We start from the raw sequence: 21,808 nt of genomic DNA, 5'->3' as shown, positions 1-21,808 counted from the left end.
AACCCAGACTATCAATTTACTCTGCAGTCAGTTAGTACAACTCTTCATTGCACTTGTTGTTAATTCAAGATCCTAATATCATAGCAGTAGATCAAAGGTTGATCTGACATACATACTTATCAAGGGAAAAAATAATTTTTAGAACTGATACATTTTGCGAAAACATGCGTTAGTGTCAGGAGCACAAGCCTCTTGGGCAACAGTTAATTAAAAGAAATGTAAGTCTCACGATGTCTGCTTCAGAGACCTAGAGGTCACTTCTGCTAGGAAGAGCAGAATAAACAGCAGAACTTATAATGTGTTGCTCTGTAAGGCTCTGAAGAAAAATATACAAGGATGCATGTCCATATCATACACCTGTATCACACGGGACCACATGAACTTGAGAGCAGCTCAGCCAGCTTTGATGCGTGCAGGCAAATGCCCATGTTAACTACGATTTGCACATGTGTGAGCTGGTGTTTTGTCAAGGTGTGAGCTGGGCATTGTGCGGACATAATCTGGTAGCTTTAAATAATTCCTGTGGGCAAAGACTGCTGGTGCTAGGACCAAAGATCCTGTGTGCTTCATGGTTTCAGCCTCATTCATCACTGTAGATTTGTACTTGCACTTGCCCAGTAGACATTTTTCTTCAAGCATTACTCTTTTCTCTAGCAAATACAGTAACTCATTTTCACAGGGACAATGAATCATTCTGGAGACAATCCAGTGTCGCATTTTCACTTTGTTTTCCTAGGTGAAGCATCCCCATAAATTACTTTTTAAATTGAAAAATAATCCATTAGGAGAAAACAGGCAGCAGCACTATTTTCAATTAGAGTACAACATTATAGGCTACTTTTGATTGTTTGCTACGAGCATGGAGAATAAACAAATATAACTAGACAAAAGAGTGTTAAATGTTGATGAATGCAAAATGTTCATTAACATTTCAAACACTAATGAGCTTTCAAGTATTAAAGACTACTGAGGATCCAGCTTTAAGCTACTGCAGGCAGTGACAGCTTTTTCCATTGACTTCCAGGGATTTTGGATCAGGCCCTGGGTTTAGAATAACTAGGAGGTAGATGGCTAGGGAGTCATGCATTGTAAACCAGTGCTTGTCAGGATGGCAAGCGCATGGTAGGATTCTGGGAAGAGCAAGCATTGGGTGGTACCTTTGGGTAGGATGGTACATCCCGCCGGGGAGTCAGCCTCTTGTTTTCGTCCAAAAAGTTGTACTTGCAGGGACAGTTAGTCCTGAAATGAAATATTCAGCTTTTGACATTGTGGGAACAGAACCACAGCACAGAAAATGCTTGAAGTACTCTGGTCTCTCCGTAGGCATGGCTCGGAGAATTACCCCACTCCCCAACCTCTCCCTTTCTAACATGGTGTTGCTCAAATGCTTTAAAAGTGTGATCCTCTTTAGGATTTTCTCCCCTTGTGCAACACCCCATCACTCCTTCTCCATCTATTTGAATTCAAGCGAGGAGCGTCTGTCTTCAGGCACATATCCATGGATACCAAATCACTTCTATTTAAACCAAGTAACTTTCCTTTCAGCGAGCAGCTTGCTGTCCAGTGGCAGGCATAGATGTCCGAGGATGGCAGAGCCCTGCCAGGGGCCATGCTGTGTATGGACACTGGTGTGCTTGTGCTTATTTACTAGTGTAGGCACCCACTGAGCCCCACGGCTTATTGCAGCCCAGCTCCAGCCCTCGTGAAAGCTTGGGTAAGACAATCCATTTTGATGGCATGACCATCTTGCCTGCTGCCTTTCAGGCAGGGCAACAGCAGTGAGGCACAGACTCGGCAGACACAGTCTGTTTGGCTCCCTGATCCTGGAGGAAGGAAGCTTCTGCCAGCAATTACAGGCAATTAACACTTGCCTGGTTATTAACATCAGCACCCACTGCCAGTTACCTACTCTTCCTTCCTCTGCATGTGGAAGAGCCAAGCTGATGCTATCCCATCTGAGCAGAGGACCATGATGGTGGGAGGTGCACACCAGCCTTACAACCTTTGCAGAACATCTAGGTTGCCGCATTGCAGCATGAGAGCAGTTTCTTGCCTTACAGCCACGGGGGGCACAATAAAACTGAGAGCTCTGTGATATCACCCATGGCAATTGTCACACTTTAACTCAACACGTGTTTCCCAGGTAGTTGGTCACATGGACTTTAATAACTCTCATGTGAGGTTGATCTGCTTGCATTTTTGTATTTATCCCTGTAGTCCTAACATTTGGATTATCCTTTCTCATTTTTCAAGCCTCCTGCCAAATGAAGCTAAAAGAAACTCCCCCAAAGAAGCCAACCAAAGTATTCCATTAACTTTATTTGTCCCTTTTAAAATTATTTCACATATTCTGTATTGCATCTCTTTTTAGTGCTTCTCTTCCTGTTGGGAATTGGTCCGGGTCTCTTTCCTTTTCTCCTCTTAACATTGATGTCTGCTATAATTTCGGATGGTGTTGTCTGAATCCTGCAAAAGTTATGTCATTTTACAGTTCATGGTGGTCAGCTGGCTTCAACCAGCTGCCTTTTCCTGCCCTTTTTAAGGAGACTCTCATTTGGTGAAAAGCTGTCTTAATTGTTTCTAAAGCTGTTTCCTCAAAACTCCACTATGAGGGGTATTAGTAGGATAAAAATAGTGAGACTGGGGCATTTCTTGCCCTAATTGGAGCTAGCTGCCAGGGTTAGCTGAGGGTCAGCCAGCTATCTCTAATTCCCAGCTGTAGTAAGACATCGAAGCCTTCGTCCTACCACACTGGGGAACACATCAGAGCCAAGATGCATCAGACCTTTACAAATGTAAAACTGTATCTGCAAATGATCATGATTTTAAATGACACTATAATGTTATTAGCATCTGCCAGTGGTGAGCACAAAAAGCAGACTAGCAAAAAAAGCAATCTGAGGGGATGCCAGTGGGGCTGCTTTGCTCTTCTGAAGAGGAGAGGTGCACAATTCACTGTGCATGATGACTTTATAAACCTCGCTGTTCATTCTTACTCTGTCGTTTGGTAATGTAACAGCAAATGTAAGAATATGTAAACATACAAGAATACAGCTGGGTACACCGTGATATTATTGAAGGAATATACACACACATACTTATGTACATTAATTAAATTTAGATGTGATCCCTAATTGCAAATGTAACGCATTACCTAGCAAATGACATTGCACAAGGGATGCCAAGTCTAAATAGGAACAAAACCATTTCCACTTGCCCTGGGATGCCTCTGTTCCCCCCACAGCATGCATTTATCCCACGCCAATGGGAGAGAGCTTGCTCAGCCGCTCTGGGGTGAAACACCCCTAGGTTGGGGTCACCGTGGGCTAGTGGCATGGCTCCTGCAGAGCTGTGGTCGCTCAGGAATAGGGAACCACAGCTCATTCCTCAGCAGCTCCTGACGGGGTGCCTCTCAACGGCCAGCCAACAAGGAACATCTTCTCCTCAGTCCTCTAGCAAAAAGAGGTGACTTGTAGCCAGCCCTGGTTATACACTGAACCTAGCCACATCTAGCTGCTGCTTTGAGACCCAAGCCCTTAGAGTACAGATAATCATGGGGAGAATTTTGTGCAAGGAGGAGGAGCTTTTGCGCAGCCAGGAGGAGGAAGACCCAGCTCAAGGCAACCGAGAAGAGCTGTGACAGGTGCTGCCACATCGGTATGGCACAAAGTGATGCTGAGCAGAGCAAGTTAGGCTCCTGCTTCATCAAAAGCAGCTATGCAGTGTGAGCCCAGAGCAAGCTAACTTGGTTATCTGTGCCCAGCACTCCCTGCTGCTAAGCACCATACCCATTTTTACCACAGCTTTCCAGCATCACACTCCATGCTGGTCTCTGGCTGTTGGCGACTGTCATATCTCACTACAAGCCCTCGGTGAAGACTACACCTCAGCTGGAGCTGGCTGCACTGGGCAGACGTAGCACTCCCCATTCCTGTTTTTCTTCTTAACAGACTGCTGTTTATGCTACAAAATATAGATTGTAAGGTGACAAGATCTGGGACAGGAATGAGTCATGGCTGCTGCTGGGACAGTCTCATACTTCCTCATGTGTATGGTGGCAACTGGGCGAACGTGAAGTTGCCATAACTTCTTTTTTTGGTTTTAAGTCCCTATCTGCCTGTGCGTCACTATGCTTGTAAATGCAGCTCTCCCAGCTCCCTACAACAGCTGAGGAAAAGTAAAGACACATGCACGGGCACACACGTTATTCACATTACACCCAGCACAAATCAGCATACATGTTTTTGCGTTTGCTGACAATCTGAGCTCTGATTTTTCTAATGAGATTTCCTCACACGCGAACAAGAAATTACGCAAGTCACAGGGCAAACTGCAGTCCATCCTACTGGTATAAATCTGGAGCAGATCTGAGGTTAATAATATTACTTTGCATTTATGCTAGTATGACAGCTGAGTTTGGCCTTAGACTTAATAGGACTGTATTAACACTGTGCCTCCTGACACATCTGGATAGCAAAATTTATAAAAGCGAGTGATTATAAAGCCCAATTCTTTTAGCAAATCTCCCATTGCCCTCGATAGTAAATAGCTTTGATTAAAGGTCAGAGAATTTGACCCCATATGAAGAAAATGAGAGAGGCTGGCAAGATAGTATAGTTACATTTGTTGAGAAAAATCCCCTTCACCCACACTTCGAGCAATGCAGTATAGCCTTCTTCAGCAACCTTCCCAGAAGTATTCATAATCTCACAATGATGATTTGTTTGTCCTAATGGGGCATTTCAGTGACACTGGGGGCAGACTTTCCAGCTGAGACCACGTACCATACAAAATGCAATTTTTTCTGCTCTTGTTTTAATCACAGTGAAGTCAAGCTTCACAATCACAGTGAGCCCTTGAATTAGAAAGTAAATTCCCAATTTCTTGTTGAATTTGAAATGGATGTTTTATAATAGCATGAGATCATAATTAGAAGAACTGCTACATATTTATTTGATATTTTCCCAGAATATATTGGAGCTGATTCGAGCGTTAGCTGGTTCCCAACAAAACGCCATACTATGCAGAAGTTCTTTTCCCATTCCCTCTCTCCCAGTAAATCTGGATGAAGAATTCCCATTCTGTATGGTGAAAAATAACTCTCTGTTGCAAGATCTTTTTCACTATTCCTGCGGCCTGAGCTATTTTAACTAACTGATGCATGGCTATAGATCTTCAAATGTTAAATTAAAGCCACTGTCCTTAATGGTTATTGGCTTCCTTGCTCCTTTTACTTCTAAGCCCAGAAGGTAACTCAATTCTGCGGAAATGTTGCATTAGGGTTTGAAACCAGATGCTTATTTCTTTGGTTAGGTCCAAAGCAGAACTTACCTGCTGCTTCTTGCTGCCATTTCCTCCCTCATCTTTTTAATGTCGCTCTTGCATTTCTCAATCTCCACTACTTTCAGGCCTTCCACTGTCAACAAAGGAAAACAACAGGGGTGTTACCATGGCGAAAGTCGAAGGATCTCATTTCACAATTGTGAAAAATTTCAAAGGGCTTTAATAGTGGGGTTATCCAGTGAGCCAGCAAGCTCTTACAGTCTGCCCCGGTTCTCACATACGCAGGTGCTGCCAAAGCGATATATCTTGAAAACCCATAGGAATTCTCTGCTGCCAATTTTAGATAATAGCTACAGTATTTTAATTCACAGAATGGCTATAACGTCTCAGCTTTTCCACAATTGTTAGCAGCGGTCAGCTGTTCTGGTGCCTTCACTTCTCTGCTGTAGAACACGAATCAAAGGAAATCCTGAGCAAAAAAACCCTCCCGTGATGGGTTGATAAGCACAGCTAGGCAAACACGTCCCTGTAGGATTAGAATTCCCATTAAGATAAAAGGTTTTAATTTGAAAGTTCATGCAGAGCATTAAGGAGCTCTGAGAGGCATTGCTAGATACAGAAAAACCAAAGTGAGAATGCAGGAGAGAGAGAAATGTTGAAAAGTTTTGCTCTAGTGATTTATTTCATTTTTTTTTAGGTATTGAAGATCTGTCACATCTTTTTGCCAATCAATTTTGTAATCAAAGGTTATTTCTGCATGCGGCACAAAAAAAAATCCTATATTTCCCTCTGTATGTAACTATGAGAGCCACAAGGCAAAAAGTTTGATTGCCTGTTTATGCAGCAATGCACTTCATTCCATGTAGCCATGAGAACATAACGCAGTGCAAGTATGAGAATATTCTCCTTTTTCTTTCCCTCTTGTTGAACTATCAGTGTGTTCAAGGACATAATACAGCACCATTTATTAAGTACATGTCATTCATATGCAATCATTTCACAGCTCATTTGTTTACTGAACTCATTGTTTGCATGGACAAGCTGTGGTTCAGGGAACTCAAGGGAATGTGCAATCGTACAATCAGTATTCAGTCACTTTCTTAGAAAATAATAGTCAAAATCACACTTATCTGGAGGGTAGCATGTAAGTGATAAAAAACTGCCTTGGAAGGGCACAACTCTGTAGATAAGCAGAGACCTCAGTTTTGTTTTCTTTATGCTAGTAACAACAAAGATTGCTGCTGGAACTGGGAAAGGGGAAAAACAGAAAGGTGTATGAACTGAGTCCAAAATGCCACATATTAGGAGAGGAAAGGAAAAGGGTTTTGCTTTATGCTTGATTACAGGGATACCCTCCACTTAAAAATCCCATTTCCAATATTTTTTTGTCTAGCATTGTTACAAGCAATTTCTCTGGGTGATCACAATGTGATGATACAGGCAAGATGCCATCCTGCTTATTCAATATCTTCATTCTGGATATCTGACTGCACTTTTTGGGTATTCCATTCAACAGTCGATGATCAGCTGCAGCTGACCTGCAGGCCCTGTACTGCTATGTACCACCCCAGTGCATTCACCCGGGAGAAGTTCATGGGTTGCCCATTTGCTAAGCTGTCTAAATGGTGGCCGGTGCCTATTCGAAGCAGTGGGAGCAAAGCAGAGTTACCAGACTGACAGGGTAGTGGGGCAGGCAACTGCAGAGAGAAGAGGAGTTATGGTGCAAAATGGCAGCCCTGAGCATTTTTTCCTATTGCGTCTCTTTAGCTTTCTTCCAAAACCTCTCCAGGGGAGCAGAGAATTTACATAATTATTTTCTAAAGGTAGATGTGAGATGCTTACAAATTGTAAAAGGTTTTTACCAGCTCCTTATTCATGTGTGGGCTGCTGTGCAAGCACTGGAGCAGAGTAAGTCAAGCCACGGGACAAAGCATTCCCAGTGCTTGCCCTGCGTGGATGCATTTTCCAAGGGGAAGTGACAAGCTTTAGATGGGATTTAAAAATCAGTCAAAAGATTTGGCTCCTTGAAAACACATTTCTGTGTTGCGGCCTCTAGACAGTAACGGGAAGGAAGCTGAGAACATTTCATGTGAGGTGCAGATGTAGCACTGTCATGAGCACTTATCGCCACACACACATCCCCTCTGGGGAAGAAATCCTGGAGATCACATGTGAAAGTGGTGGAAAAGGGATCTCCGAAGGAGGTAGGAGAAAAGGCAAAACAAAAGCACTATTCTTTTCACATTTGGCTTGCAAACGATAAATGGCCCTGTCATGTGCACTGATTAAGGGCCCATTATATTAGTCTGCAGCAAGAAATACCTTCTGAAAAGACCCTCTGCTGTCTAAAGAAATCCTTGGGCTGAATCCAGCACTGAAACATGGCTCTTAAAGCAACCTCTGGGAGCCCAGCTCGAGTAGGGAGGTTGGACACTCCCTTTCTCTCACAGTTTTGCTTTTTAAACATGAAAGCCTGGAATTATTTCAAAATATTGCAGATTTGGCTCTGTCACAAATTCTGGAAGTCCAATTTCAAGCAGATGGGTGCACTTGTAGACAGGCAACCCAGGGAGCTCCTTCCCACAGGCTGAGGCTGCTGGAGATGGGATCGCAAGCGCTCAGGCAGAATGGTAGCAGATTGCTACATCTGCTGCTATTTCCATCAGCGGTGAGACCCACTTACAGAAAGAAGCCTCGTCTGGGGACCAGCAAATTCAGTTCACCTGCACGGCACAGCAGCTCTGGGTAGGCTGCCTTCCCTAAACCAGCAATAAAGTCCTGGAGAGTGCAAGCGCACAACTCTTCCCCACCTGCAGCGGCATGCAAATCTTCCTTATCTCCCTCCACCGATGCAGGCTGCCAGTGCTGAAAGGCAGCGTGTGTACAGGGTGCAGTCAGGGATCCCGGAGGGTCATCAGGGGAGCCAGTGGCCAAAAGCAGCCCCTAGCTGGCTGGGATAATGGCTTGCTTGGGCTGCCAAGGGGACGGGAAGACCCATGGGAACATTTGCCTCATTTGCTCTAGTCCATGGCGCTTAGCCCTGAGGACTGGAGTTGATCAGAAGTTTCACAGAAAATGCAGAGTGACTGAGCTAATTTTTCTTTTTCTTTTTTTTTTTTTTTTCTTTTGGACAAAAGAATAAATCAGTGGAACCTTGGGAAAAATGGCAGCCAAGCAGGCAGGGAGGGATTGTTACCCAGGCTCCCCGCAGAGGTCTGTGCGGGGGGTAGGAACGCTGCAGGGTGCCCCCTCCATGGATGTTGTCGGAGGGCTCCCACCGCACCGGGAGCCTGAGGCTGGGGTGGCCTCAGGGAGAGGTTCCCCTGCAGCTGCTCTTTGCATAAGGACATTTTTTCCTCTCCCTGCTGACAAAGGCATCCATCTCACTGAGCAGCTGCAGGGTCAAGGTAGCTTCTGGTCAGGGGAAATTTCAAGAAAACAACTTCTTCCATGAACCAGAAACTTTTCTTTTTTCCAGCCAGCTCTAGTGAGAAAGTGCTTTCTGCAGCTGTAGTGCCAGGGAAGACTGCCTGCTCCCAACTTAAATGCCACATATCAGCGAGGACGTGGCCTTTGGTGTCAGAACGGTGCTGGGTGACAGTGCCTTATTCATACCCCTTCCCTGCCTTTCTGGGACGTGTGTTCTGCATAATATACTGAAAAACAACAAGTCAGATGCTGCACGGGCGAAGAAAAAAACCCCCAAACCAGAAAAGGAACAATTTGACCAGGTGAACTTAATCTGATCGTTGCACAGTAACTGACTACGGTTGTGCTACTGTTAACACGCTGAACAAGTGAGGAAAAGGATGCTGCCTAGCAGTCTGCCAAGCAATATGGCCAGCGAGGGGCAGCCCAGATATGAGTGCCTCGCGAGACAACGAGGCGGCCCCTCCGGCTCCATTGCAGCAGCACACGCTGCGCCGCCTGGCTATGGACGCTTCGGCGTTCACGCTGTATTTGTGCTCCGCGGGTGGCACGCACGGGTGGCACGCACGGGTGCTGCGGGGAAAGGCCTCGCGCCATTTCGGGCCCTTTCCCCGCCCAGGGAGGTGAGCGCCATGACACTGAGCAGAAATACAGTCAGGTCCGAGTGCTGGTGCTGGGCCTCGGTCAGCGGGGAGGACCCGCCTGACCGCTTACTATGCAGTAAATGCATTTCCGAAAGGAGAAAGTCTCTCTGCAAGACAAGGTGTTCGACCTGTGCAAGTACCCGACTGGAAGGAGAAGGCAGGCAGCTGCGTGACCCTCCTGTAATGAGTTACGAAATGCAGCGGCGAGCGCGAGGCCCCGGGTGTGTTGAGGCCAGTGTTTTGCGGGGGGAGGCCCGTGCAGGGGCGGGGGGGGGGTGTCACGGCTGGGTGCGGGGCAGGTGACGGGGGCGCGGGGCTGGGGCATGGCGGGGCGTGGGGGGGCAGGCCGCGGGGGCTCGTAGGTGGGGGACGGGGAGGTGGAGACCCTCTGCCACAGGGACACGGAAGCAGGAGGACGCGGCCCCGGGGCCCAAAGCTCGGCGGAGGAGGGCTCGGCGGCCCCTCAGAGGGGAGGCCGGGAGGCCATCGGGATGCCTGCACCGCCAGACGTCCCTCGCTGGCCTCGGCCCGCCGGTGGGTGCCACCACGGGCTCCCGCCTTCCCCACGCCTCACCCCCGGCTGGCCTGCCGCCCTTCGGGCTCAGGGCCGGCCAAATTATGGGTGACTGGAGAAAGCGGAGGGGCTGCGAGGAGCGGGGCGGGGGGTACAACGAGGGCAGCGAGGCAGGGGGTTTCTGAGGCACCGGTTCCCACTGCGATACGAATAAAGGGACACTCACATTCAACCTTTTTCTCCAGCATTGCCAAGTGATTAGCTACTTCCGTTTTCAGCTCATTGATTTTAAAAACCCTGAAAAGAAAACCCTCATGTATTAATGTTATACATTTAGTGCCGTACCTACCCTAGGTACAAAGGACTTCTGCTAGAAATGTCTACATTTGTCAGAGGGTTGATCGGTCCAACCGCGGCTGCCATAAGGAAAAGAAAAATTTCCATGGAAATGCTAAAATTTGGGCAGAAAACACACCCGGGTTTAATTTTCAGAAAAATTAACAACAAATGATTTTGTTATGGCCCTGGGAATGTACTGTGGCTCTGCAACACTTCATCACCCCCTCTCTCAGCAGTGACTTTTTATTGTACCCCCCAGGGAAGCAAAGTTAAATTGATAATGCTGCGCCTAACAGCAGCATCTTGGTTTGTCTGCACACTCTGAAGCCCTCCTCCTTTTGACTTATGTTGGTGATTTTCTGAACTGTGGTGGGATTGATCTGTCTTATTGAAACCAGCTGGAATAAAATAAGCAGCTATACAGATGTTGAGAAATCCTCTCGGAGGAGAGACTTGTTTGGGTGATAAAGGGAAAAATGAAACAAATCAGATTATTTGACTGTTCAACGAAGAAGCTTTTCTTTCACTTTCTAGGAGGGCAGGAGCACAATAAGAACATTTATATTTACTACTTGATCTCCTTTTTAGATCAAAGATAATCGCAAAAATCACTTTTGGTTTAAGCTACTGTATTGCTGTCAGCAGGAAATAACGTGTGTACAAGGCCTAAATTTGGCAGGAAGAGTGGGATTTGAAAGAGATCTTAAATGCCTCTCTGCCTCCTGTGAAAATTTCACTTCAGGCTGATAAAAGAAATAGCATTTTAAATTAATAATGCTCTTCAGCTTCTTACCTCGAGAACTGCTCGGCAATCTGTCCCAATAAATTCTGGAACAATTCTTCTTTCTCTGTAAAAAAATAGGAGGGAGATATAACAGAAAACAACAGAGGGAAGACGGCACCCTCAACACCCCTGCAAAGTGGCATCCCCAGACTTCCAGCTCTGACGGTGAGGCATTTAGCCAAAAAGTTGTTCTGGTCCTTTGAACAGTGACAGCTTTTGGGAATGACTCCTCATCTCACCTGCCTTCCTCTGCCTGCAGATTACAGCGAAGGTGTCTCAGAAGGTTTTTCTGGGGGTGCTGGGTCTCTGAGGGGCAGCTTGTTTTTAAGGCAGCACTCTCTGCAAGGGAGATCCCTTTTGTATTTCTTGGGTGGGACACTCAGAATTGCCATCTGCTTTTGAAAGGTCTGACTCACAAGGACTGCCTCTACACCATCAGCACACTGTGCCAGAGTGCCCACCAACAACGCAGCAGCTTATGAACACAAGAAAACCCAGCTTGCCTTTCAGATTTACACTGGGACATTATCCTGGAGACCATTTTTTTGGTGCAAATTTGTAAGGATCGTACTGCTATGCATAAACTTCAGGCAAATGTGAGATGCCAAAGTAACTGTCCTTGCAGAATGAGGTCCACCCTTCCTGATTCGTGGGATGGACACAGCAGGGCACAAGCTTCGCAAGCCCTTTTTCCTTGAGAACATAACTTGGACAGAGCGACCGTGGGGATCCCGTGGGGATCCCATCGCTGCCTGTGGCAGTGGCTACACTGGGAGTGCTCACGCCAGTAGCTCCCCACCTCCTGCTGCCAACTCCAGCACTCGGGCGCTTCGGCCGGCTTGGGAAAGTCAGCCTGGTGAAGCCCCAGCCCCTTCCCGAGACCATCACAGGATTGCAATCACTAATGCAGGGAAAAGAAAATGAGTCCTTAAAACAAGACCCTAGATTTCGAGGGACAGTACGCTTAAGGAAGGAAGAATTATGACAGCAATGTTGTCCCATCTTTCAGTCTGTCCACACTGTGTTCACACAGACAGGGGAAGCATAAATCACCTTTGCTGAGCTGTGAGCTGCTCTTTCGAGATTGCTCCCACTTTCCCCCACCAGCTAATTTAAACTGCACTGTGCTGCAGTCGTTCTCATGCCTGCAATGTGGATGTACTCTTGGTTTCTTACGCTCAAGGAGCGGAAACATTGCATGCTCTTATATACACACCGCAGATTACAGAACACCCGTTTATACTCTATGTAGAAATACCCCGACAGCATTTCTGAAGCTACTTCTTGCACTTGCCTGAGGGAGCACAATGCCTCATGGGTGCAATCACCCAGGCAAAACACATCAGACAGAAATACAGCCCAGCATTTACACCATATTGCTAAACAATAGCTCTTGTACCTGTTGAAAGGATTTGCAATTCCTCAAGTATTAGAGATGTCAGAAATACTTGTCAAGAGCGTTCACTTTGCTGGTCAGAACAATTTGGCTGTTACCCCTGTGTGTCTAAACTGGAGCAAGCACCCTGTGCTCTGAAAGTCTCAGATCTAATTCCCTCTTTTTTTTTTTTTTTTTTTTTTTGCTGTGATCCAACTCCCAGTGGAGCAGCTAGTAGAGCAAATGAAGAGATTAGTTCCTTTCACAGAGACCCATTTTTCGGTTTTCTCACAAAACCCATTTGAAAACCCAAGACCTGAAACAAAGCAAATGCTGCGTCCTATTTAAGACAGGAGGAAAGCTTACCGTATGCAGCACCTGGGATGGTACCCGAGTCCAACAGCGAGAATAAGCAGAGAAACCCGTGTCCTCTCACTTCGGTGCCGTTCAGCTCTCTGACAGTGGCTGTAGCATGCCAGAGACTGACAAGTTCCCTATAAACACCGTTCCAGTAAAAAAAAAAAAATCTTACTTTCACTCCCTCCCCCTGTCAAAACTCACTTGGAGTACTAGGACATTCTCATCCAGGGAACAGTCAGCTGCAATCTGATGTTTATGGATGTAATAAAAGACTTTCAAAATGAAGATGTATGTTTTTATAACCCTAGGGTGCAGTAAAGATATATGACTAAGAGTGGCAGTTCATCTCATCTTAAAGAGACAAAGATCCATTTCTTTGCCCTGTTCCTTTCCGAGGGGAAGACCTCTGCTCACCCCTTATTCTGAAGAAAATGAGACATTGTGCCAACGTCATTTAGTCTCACTCGTCCACTCCTTTGTAAAACATGAAGGCTAGGTGTCCTTTTACTCCCTTCATTACCCTCTGTCATCTTTTTTTTTTATACCTCTGGGCAGGGCCGATACCCCGGGTGCACACAGCTACCTTTTCCCTCAGTTGCTTCATTTGTTTTGCTGTGATTCCCTTTGTGAAAAGGAAATCCTACTGCATGTAGCATGGGCAGCTGCAATCTGTGGAACCTTGCTGAGGGTCCCCAGCTCCTGCCTGCAGTAACCCAAAAGCCAGCAGCAACCCTCTTTTCAGCTTCCCCCCCCTCCTGGCAGCACAAAAGTGCAACATTTGCAAATGCAGGTGTTCAGCAAGTCAGATTTTTGCACAATATGCAGGGCATTTTAGAGCTGACAAATGAAAATTAGACACCCCCCCCCCTCCAGAAGATGCTGCAATAGCGTAATGCTGGGCAGAGGACAGGCCAGCTCAGGCCTCCCCGGGCTTCCCATGGCTCATTCCCGCGCTCGCTGCAGGCACAGGGACTTTGGCTCCTTGTCCGCTCTCCCCGGCCAAGCTCAGCACAGAGCTTGGCTGGGACATCATGGAGCAGGGAGCCATTTTGCCCTCCCCCCAGCAGCCCCGTCTCTAGCAGGTCTGGGCAGAAAGCAGGTCTGGGGGAATATGGCAGCAGCACATTTTCCTGCGACTCCTGCCGCGGCCGGATCGGAGGGCTGGCAGCAAGTGTGCGCCTTCCCTGCCAGGCAGGGACTAGGTACATGCTGGGGCAGTTCAGGTTACATGTGCACTGACACAGATGGCATATAACTCACTGGCGTGCACCCTCTGCTTCACACTGCCCTGCTCGGCAGTGGCTCTTCCTCTCCCGTCCTACCTGCTGGGGAGCCACCTCCGTCCTCCTGCCCTCCCCGGCTCTCCTCGCCATCCTGCCAGCCGCAACGGGGTGTAAGCGGGGAGTGCGTGGGGTTGTGGGGGGTGGGTTGGTTTCCCCCTGCCTTTTCTGCTGTGGCCAAGCGAGGCTAGGAGAATGTGGGCATCTGCCTTTCCTTGCCAGCATCAGGTTGGTGAATTCCTGCCACGCAGTCTCTTTCTCATGTGTCCTTGTGCCTCTGGCTCGGGCTCCTGTCTGTATTTCGCTTTCTGTGGTTTGTTTGGATCTGGGCAGTCAGAGGAATTTAAAAAAACGAACAGCCAGGTAGACAAAAGCCTCAGGAAGGGGTGTGCTTCAAGCCCAAGCCCACGTCCATGAATCACGTCATATCGAGTGCCAAATTCGCTTGACAGCTCGGGTTAATTTGGGCTGTCTCATGCAAGTCCCCGCTCAGGTGAGTAATCCTGAAGCAGTTGGCTCTGTCCCGATGCACGCATCCATGTGGGATGCATGTAAGGAGCAGCAGGCAGAAGAGGGATTTTTCTCTCACAGTCTCTGCCTCTTCACTCTTGCCTGAGCTGCAAGCGTGAATATGCCTCCAAAAGGAGAAGAGAGAGATCCCAGAATAAGAAGATTTAGACACAGTGACAAGCTTCTGTCGCTTACCAATAGCAATCTGCACAAGATCTTGTATATTTAATCATTCAGGGGGAAAAAGCAGTCCCCGCAGATCTCTGGTGCAGTCGTTGGTGGGCTCAGCGGCGGGCAAGGCAGGGTTAGCACCAATTCAGACGTGGGCCTTCTAGCAGGCAGCTACACGGGTCTTGGTTGAGCTAGCTCTCCCACTGCAAGCCGATATCCCTGGGGAGAGACCCTGGGCTTTCCTCCGTGCAAGTGCTAGATAGCTTTGTTATCTGGTGTCGTGGTTTAACCCCAGCCAGCAGCTAAGCACCATGCAGCCACTCACTCAATTAACTCTATCCCAGCTGAAACCAGGACAGCTGGAAAGGCAAATAACTGAATGGCAAGTGAAGTGGGAGACGAAGACACTGCCTACAGCCTCAGCCTGGCCAAGTGGCTCCGACGCGTGCTGTCGGGGTTCCCCGGCGCTGAGGCTGCTGAGCAAGGAGTGGCAGGTGGCAAGCTCTCTCCACGTGCTGGCCTCCATCCCGATCAGACATTGCTTCTCCTTGAGCTTCCTCGCCCGTTTCCCCAGGGATGAGGGCGTGCTTGTGTTGAAGGACCCACCAGAACAAGCTTGAGACAGAGATGCAGGGAGAACTGGGGCTAAGCTTGGCACATCTTATGCTCTTTCAGGTCACGTCCCTGGTGAGATCTTTAAGGGCTCGTTCAGCTACCTGTGTGCTTTGCTGCCCTAACTTTGGAGCAGTGGGAAAGCCCCTGCGCATGTTCCCCCCCCCATTTAGGACTGCGGCGCGTCAGGCTCGCTTGAGCTCCACAATAGCTCCTTTCTCTGCACTATCAGAAACGTAACAGACTTCAATTTTATTTCTCAAGAGTGTGCTGCTAGTAGGATTTGTTCATTTAATTGGCATCTCCAGCAATATTGCAGAATGCCTGAACCTACTCATTACAGCCACAACACAGCCATTGGTTTGTGAGTTTTGAGCCTGTTCCACCACGAGGACGCAGACCAGAGCCTTTCTGCTGTTGGGAGGGAGAAGGCGCCCGTTCAATGGGCTTGGGAGTTTAAACACCCCAGAGAGCAGGAAGGGTTTGGCACCGGGGTTTTGATGCTCTGCTCGGATAGCCGCGCGCCTTCTGCTCCGGGACCGCGGGAGGAAGGACAGAACGTGATGCAACGGCCCCACAGGCTCAGGGCCGGCCAGCTGAGTCTTTGCCTTGCAGACAGCTGACCCCGAGGTGATATGGCGATTGCTGCTGCCTCCAACGGACGCTCACTGGAATAATAATTTTTTTAATTCCAACCCTCTCCCATGACTATGGCCAGGAAATGAAGAACGTTTCTTAGCAGGACTCCGGTGGATATCTCCTCTGCTGGATAAAAGCCACTGCTTATATTTTCCTCCCAAAGGATCGTATTTTCCAATCCCACCTTCTACAGTCTTTGTTCTGCTGAAGTGTACGTCATTCTTTTCCAGCTGCCTGGGAGACTGCTGAAAAGAGGTGCATTACCTCCCACTGCTGTGAAAATTGGGGTGACCCCTTTTTTGGCATGTATTTGGATGAGTTGCTTTGGGAAGCAGAATCACGGAGGCAGAGTTGTTTAAGAAGTGAAGACTAGAACAGAGCTGGTTTTTTTTCTTTTAATGAAGAGGAACAATTTCCCACTCTGTTTATTCTTCCTACTCTCAGCAAAATGTCAGGAATGCTTAAGATTAATGACAACCCATGTGAAAGAGAAACAGATACCAAGGAATATTAGTTCCATCACACTCAGTTCAACTTTCCTCCTCTTTCCATAGCAGACTGTCTTATGCTTTGGCAACTTACCGCCAGAATTTTTCTTGCCCTTTTCAGCTTAGATCTTTGGAAATCCTTTTATAAAATGCAGGGAGGGAAGAGAGACCTTGCTGACACAGTGAGCTGCGCTCTGCCCAAAGCAGAGCCATGTGCTTTCAGCTGGGGTGAAAAATGAGGGCCCTGGGAGAGTGCGAAAAGTCATACATGGTCTTACAAAAATATATGGTTAGCTTCATGTTAGGGAAAAAAAAAAAAAAAAAGGTAGATTTTCTAGAAAGCCCTTCGATCAGCTTCCCAGGTGATATAACACAGTGGCATTCCCTGGTGGAGCCCCACCAGCTCTGTTCACTGGTCCTTCTCTGTCTTGGAGCAAATGGCTATTGGTTACCCATGCCAGCCGGTACACAGACACACATGGTCTAGTTAAGACCCCACCTTTTCTGATCTGACAATGCAAATAGTGTACTCCAGAAGAGTGATGCTGTTCCAGCAGAGTTTGTTACAATAAGGAAATAGTTTAGGACACACTTCCTTTCCCTTCGCAGTCACGTGTCCTTTGGCTTTGACTACCTCCTTCTGGCAACAGCGGCAATCACTGACATAGGACCTGTTTCTGGCTTGTAGTAAGTCCTAGCGTGATAAAGTTCTTCCCTGTTTCCTAGCTTCTTTCTTTGTTCTTTTTGCTCTTTGTTTGCCTTTGCTCTCTGCATACACAAGCTCCCTGCTGTTGCCTCTCCGTCTCCCTTGCACATCCTCCTACACTGCCGTGCTGTGCCCTTTTCCTACAGATGTTTCTGCTGCAGCAGACGTGGGTACCTCAGAGAGTGGTTTTGGTTCCCTGCACCTCCCCATCTAAAAAAAAGGTAGTGCTGTGAGACACTGTTTTCTTGAGTAAAACAGGAGCCTGAGCAAGAAAAGGTGGGACCTGCAATTAGCATTAGCAAGAAGACTAGGCGGGACCAGCAAAACTGCCTTGCCCCTATCCCAAGAGCCTCACCCATTCCTGCAAACTACTTTTTCCAGGCCCAGACTTTCTGGCTCCCTCCTGTTCTTTCTATGCACTCTCTGTATCCAAGATAATCTTAACCTCTTGCCCCTTGTCTCTCCTATCTTCCCATTTTACTGCTCCAAACTCTGTCCCCAGCTGACGTCTCCTATCCTACTGCAGCCCCTGCCTCAGCAGCCAGCCTCTCCCTATAGCTCCACAGTGTACAGGGTAGGGCTCTTGCTCATGCTGCCTCGGAGCCAGTGGCAGAAGATACTGCAGTTGCACAGATGAGAGAAACCGTGAGCCAGATGCTCTACAGGAATTGCCCCAAGCAAATGCTCTGCTCCAGTGTCTGAGAATTACTGGCCTGAGCATGATACTGGCAGGCAAAGAGAAATGGTAGAAGTGCCACTTCAGTCTTGCCTGTGGAGTACAACAGTGCTGTGCACTGGGGAATGTGTTCCAGATGTGCTCTTTCATCTTGTCAAGTGTATTTAAATATTTATTACACTTAGAGCTACCATGCCCACAACAGAAATTATGCTCTCTCCTCAGCCATTTGGAAATAACATGGGGTTCAAATGTTGTGCTCAGCTTTCAGCAGAGCCTTGCTGGGAGACAAACAAGTTTAACAAAACACTGCAGGACAGGCTTTCAAACACCGTCTGTGTTGCCTGAAAAAAACCACTGCTCCATGCAAGACTTTCCCCAGGAGATCAGTGGTGCTGAGTCAGACCAGAGCTAAGCACTGTGAAAGTCCTCTGGACCCCAGCCATTCCACCTCACCCTCAAATACTTTGAAACTTGGGGACTTTTTTTTTTAGCTTTCCTCCAGAACACTGTGATCAGACACTTCTTATTCTGCCGCAGCTACAACCACAATGTCATCTTTCTTTTTCTTGCATCACAGCCACATAATTTCCACATGCAAACGTCCGCAAATTCAGCTTTAGTAAATTCAGTTCAAAAGGGTCATTTTACCTGAGAGCTGCCCAGTGGCAACAGGTATCACTTTGTATGGAGACCTGGAAGACTCAGAGAAGGTTGATGTTAGCAACACCCAGAAAGCAGTTTGTATTTCACATCCGTATTCCCTGAGAAGTAGGAAGTATCTGAATATGTTCTCAACTCTCTTAAAACCTGTCAGTTTAAATATGCAATGGGCACTTTTTATGGACACAAGACCCTCTGATTCACTACTAAACTAGAGACAGAGAGATCTTTCCTGTGCTGTATGGTGACACAACAAACATGGTAGAAATGCCTTCTCTTTGGCAAGCCTTGATAGCTTGTGGACTGAGATGGTGAGGAAATTTTGTAGGTCAGAAAGGAGCTCCAGTAGTGGGGATTATCTTTTTGCTCAGTGTTTGCGCATCGTCCGGTGCAGTAGATCCCTTCCTACTGTTGGAGCTCAGCCACATGGTGTCAGTGACAGCAATGCCAGTGATAAGTAATGATGAAATATGCAACGAAGTAAATAACAGCAGAAGGAGTAACTGCAAGCAGTCAGAGTGAAACTAAAAGTGCCAGGCTGAACAAGAAATAGGAAGCCAAGGAGAAAAAGAGAAAGGGATTTCGAGACAAGAAGGGCCAAAGCCAGCATGGAAGAGACCTAACCTCATCAAAGACTTTGACTTCGCTTTGCAAGTAATGTCATGGTTGTGTCCTAGCAGAGCAATAAAGGAGTGGGGGAACAAAGGAGCTGGGAGCCTTGAGAGCAAACAGGGTGGGATGGGAACAGATGTTCTACATTAAATACTTAAAACTGGTATTTTTCCTCAGACAATTATTCCTACTTTAATAACAAGTAAAAATCTTCAAAACCAGCAGGCATTAGTGTTACAAGCCAGCAAGCAATTCTTGCTGTCATTTCCCTCCCTCCAGGGAGCTGCTCACCTCCTGCTGCACACAAAAGGCATCTGCAGGCAACCACCACCCCTTCCCTTAGGCTTGACCCTATTTTTGAAGAGCAGGTTGCAGCAAGGCTTACCTCTCTGAGTTTGCAGGCATTGTCGGATCAATGGATACCATACAATTGTCTGCCGTCAAAAGGGAGATTGTTGTGTTCCTGAAAAACACGTTTCAAAGAGGTTTATGTGACCTAGAAATGCTGGCTGAAATTCTGTGCTGCTGCATACGGTGCATAGCCATCTTCTCTCCTGCAGCACTCCTGGCCTGGCCTGGCACTGTCTCAGACCCATTTTACCTTGGTGCAGAAAGGGTCAAAGCACAGGACAGGGTAGGCTTGATGCTTCACCCATTTCGATTACCAAAGAGGTTTGTGGCAAAATGTTAAGTGTGATCATCTTTGATCTCAGAGCAGATTTTGCTCCCTGCTAACTCGTGTATTCTGTTGACTCATCAACTAATAAAAAATTTCTACTAAAAAACTATGTTTTGTGATACATTGACTTGGCAGATATGTATTGACTCACACTATACAAATGATTACTAGTGCTATGAATATCTTGAAATTATTTAGTTACTCTTTTACAAAACAAACAAAACAAATGTCTTGCTGAATATGAGGGCTTTTTTTTTCTTTTTTTTTTTTTTAATACTGTGCTAGGTGTGATCTCATAGGCTGAAATCTAAACCTTTGAGGTTTACTTTGGCTCCAGGAGCCTGGTTGAAATGCACCGTTCTTTGGAAGTCTTCTGATGAAAATGAAGTGCCAAATATGCAGTGAACACCCTGATCATAAATCACTAAAACTGCTAAACAAAGTTTCCTGGGTGGTGGAGTGGAAGTATTTAACATCATAGGCAAAAGAGAGTTATTAACCTCTCTAATGTCAAATGGGATGAAATAGCCAGGATAAACACCAAAGGGCATTATTTCTGTCCAGCAGTTTATGCAAATTCTGAGTCAGTACAGACAATTTTATCTTTCAATCCCCAGACCTGGAGTCATGCAATAAACCCATGATTAAAGGACTGGCTTATTTTTTCCTGTGCTTTTTCTGTGTTGTAGACCTGTATGTACAAAGGTAGAGACTATGGCTTATTGCATGCTGCTGTGCATCTGGCCTGCGCTGCTCAAGTTCTGTATGTAGACAGCAGATGCCCCCTTCTAGATGCGACTAAGGGGCTTCCCTCCCCCTGCACCACCACCCTTGAGAGGCGGTGCAGAAGTGGCTGGGTGCTACACCATGCCTCTCCCACCCTCACACACAGCTACACCTGGTCCTGGGTCCCTCTCAACACAGAGAGTTAAGTTGGGTGCTGCTCTCTAGGTTGAAGGTAAGAGAAACAAACCCTACAGGAAATTACAGCAGGAGAGATGCGTGGGCTTTGCAGGACAACATAAATTAGGAAATACTTGGCCTGAGCAATGGATTTGGGGATATTTATGTTCTATAAAATTATTCTGCTGGGGTACTTTGTGTTTGACTATCCCATACCTGGGATTAGATTGTACTGTATCTAAACTGAAAGCTTATCACCTAGTGGCAATGCTTCACATTGGCCCCAAATTTTTCCCTAAAACCCAGGTTCTAAACATATGGTTGCATTTCACTCAATATGGGCAAAAACATAGCGCTGAGGTGAAACTGGTAGGCGCACACAACCCGTGTGCACTCAGGGCTGGGCTTCTGCACTTGCTTTTATTTTTTTAGACTGTGTCTCTTCCCTTCTACTCTGTTCTACTCTGTTCCTCAGGCACAGCAGGCACTGAGGTGGCTTAACACCTGCCAGAGCTTTGTGCACTTTTCCAGCTAGTGCTCTCTGGATTGCCCCAATTTCTTCTTCCAGTAGACTGGAACGAGAGAGAAGCCTGAATAGCAGGTAAATGAATCACTTGGGGCCTGTCTTTAAATTGTCCCCAGAAGTAAAGGAACAGAAGTGAAATGAATGCCACAAATTAAGAGAGACCTACCTTGGTAATCCTGTTGCAATGCAGAAGAGGTCCATAATATCTTTGGAGTTGCAGTATTTACTAAAGATCACCTTCGAATCCAATCAGCAGCAGGGGAAAAAAAAAATGAAGAAAAAGAAGAGAAAGGATGGTTAGTTCCCAGTGAGATATGAACTCTATTCAGGCATGAACTGGGCTAATTTTAAGGCTTATCCTACCATTTTAATTATCTGATTTGACTTGTGAGCTGGAGTATTTCTCTTCTCCTGTTTAATACCTGTGTCTTTTTCAATAAAGCAAGCAAGCTCTGGAGACCTAATTGCGCTGTTCAGAAGTAGAGCAATAATGGATGTGAACTGAGAGCAAAAGGTTTCTCATAATGCAGTATTGCTGCAGGATGATAACAGCTGCAAATTTAAGGATGTGAGCCCAGATTTAGGAAGAAAACAGCCCAGATTTGGGGAGGTCCT

General features: G+C 46.8%; 1 protein-coding gene across 5 annotated transcripts in view; it reads right to left on the bottom strand.

Annotated features, from left to right (window-relative positions):
* PDE9A (phosphodiesterase 9A) overlaps nt 1-21,808 on the bottom strand; it is a 51,256-nt gene that overhangs the window by 16,093 nt on the left and 13,355 nt on the right. For 2 of the 5 annotated variants that reach the window (XM_030020313.2, XM_030020312.2), the window contains exons 2-8: nt 21,360-21,430; nt 19,471-19,548; nt 18,462-18,505; nt 11,003-11,057; nt 10,097-10,167; nt 5,332-5,416; nt 1,158-1,239 (exon numbers count right to left, since the gene is read on the bottom strand). In XM_030020313.2, the coding sequence (XP_029876173.1) occupies nt 1,158-1,239; nt 5,332-5,416; nt 10,097-10,167; nt 11,003-11,057; nt 18,462-18,505; nt 19,471-19,548; nt 21,360-21,430 (486 nt within the window). Of the gene's footprint in view, nt 1-1,157; nt 1,240-5,331; nt 5,417-5,541; nt 5,931-10,096; nt 10,168-11,002; nt 11,058-12,734; nt 13,747-18,461; nt 18,506-19,470; nt 19,549-21,359; nt 21,431-21,808 lie in introns of those variants that run through there. The other 3 variants (XM_030020314.2, XM_030020315.1, XM_030020316.2) reach the window with 3 other exon arrangements.

Source organism: Aquila chrysaetos, chromosome 7 (assembly GCF_900496995.4).
Source record: "Aquila chrysaetos chrysaetos chromosome 7, bAquChr1.4, whole genome shotgun sequence".
In the NCBI taxonomy this organism is placed as follows: domain Eukaryota; kingdom Metazoa; phylum Chordata; class Aves; order Accipitriformes; family Accipitridae; genus Aquila; species Aquila chrysaetos.
Note: the sequence above shows the minus strand (reverse complement) of the source record. Positions and strands in the feature narration are given on the sequence as shown.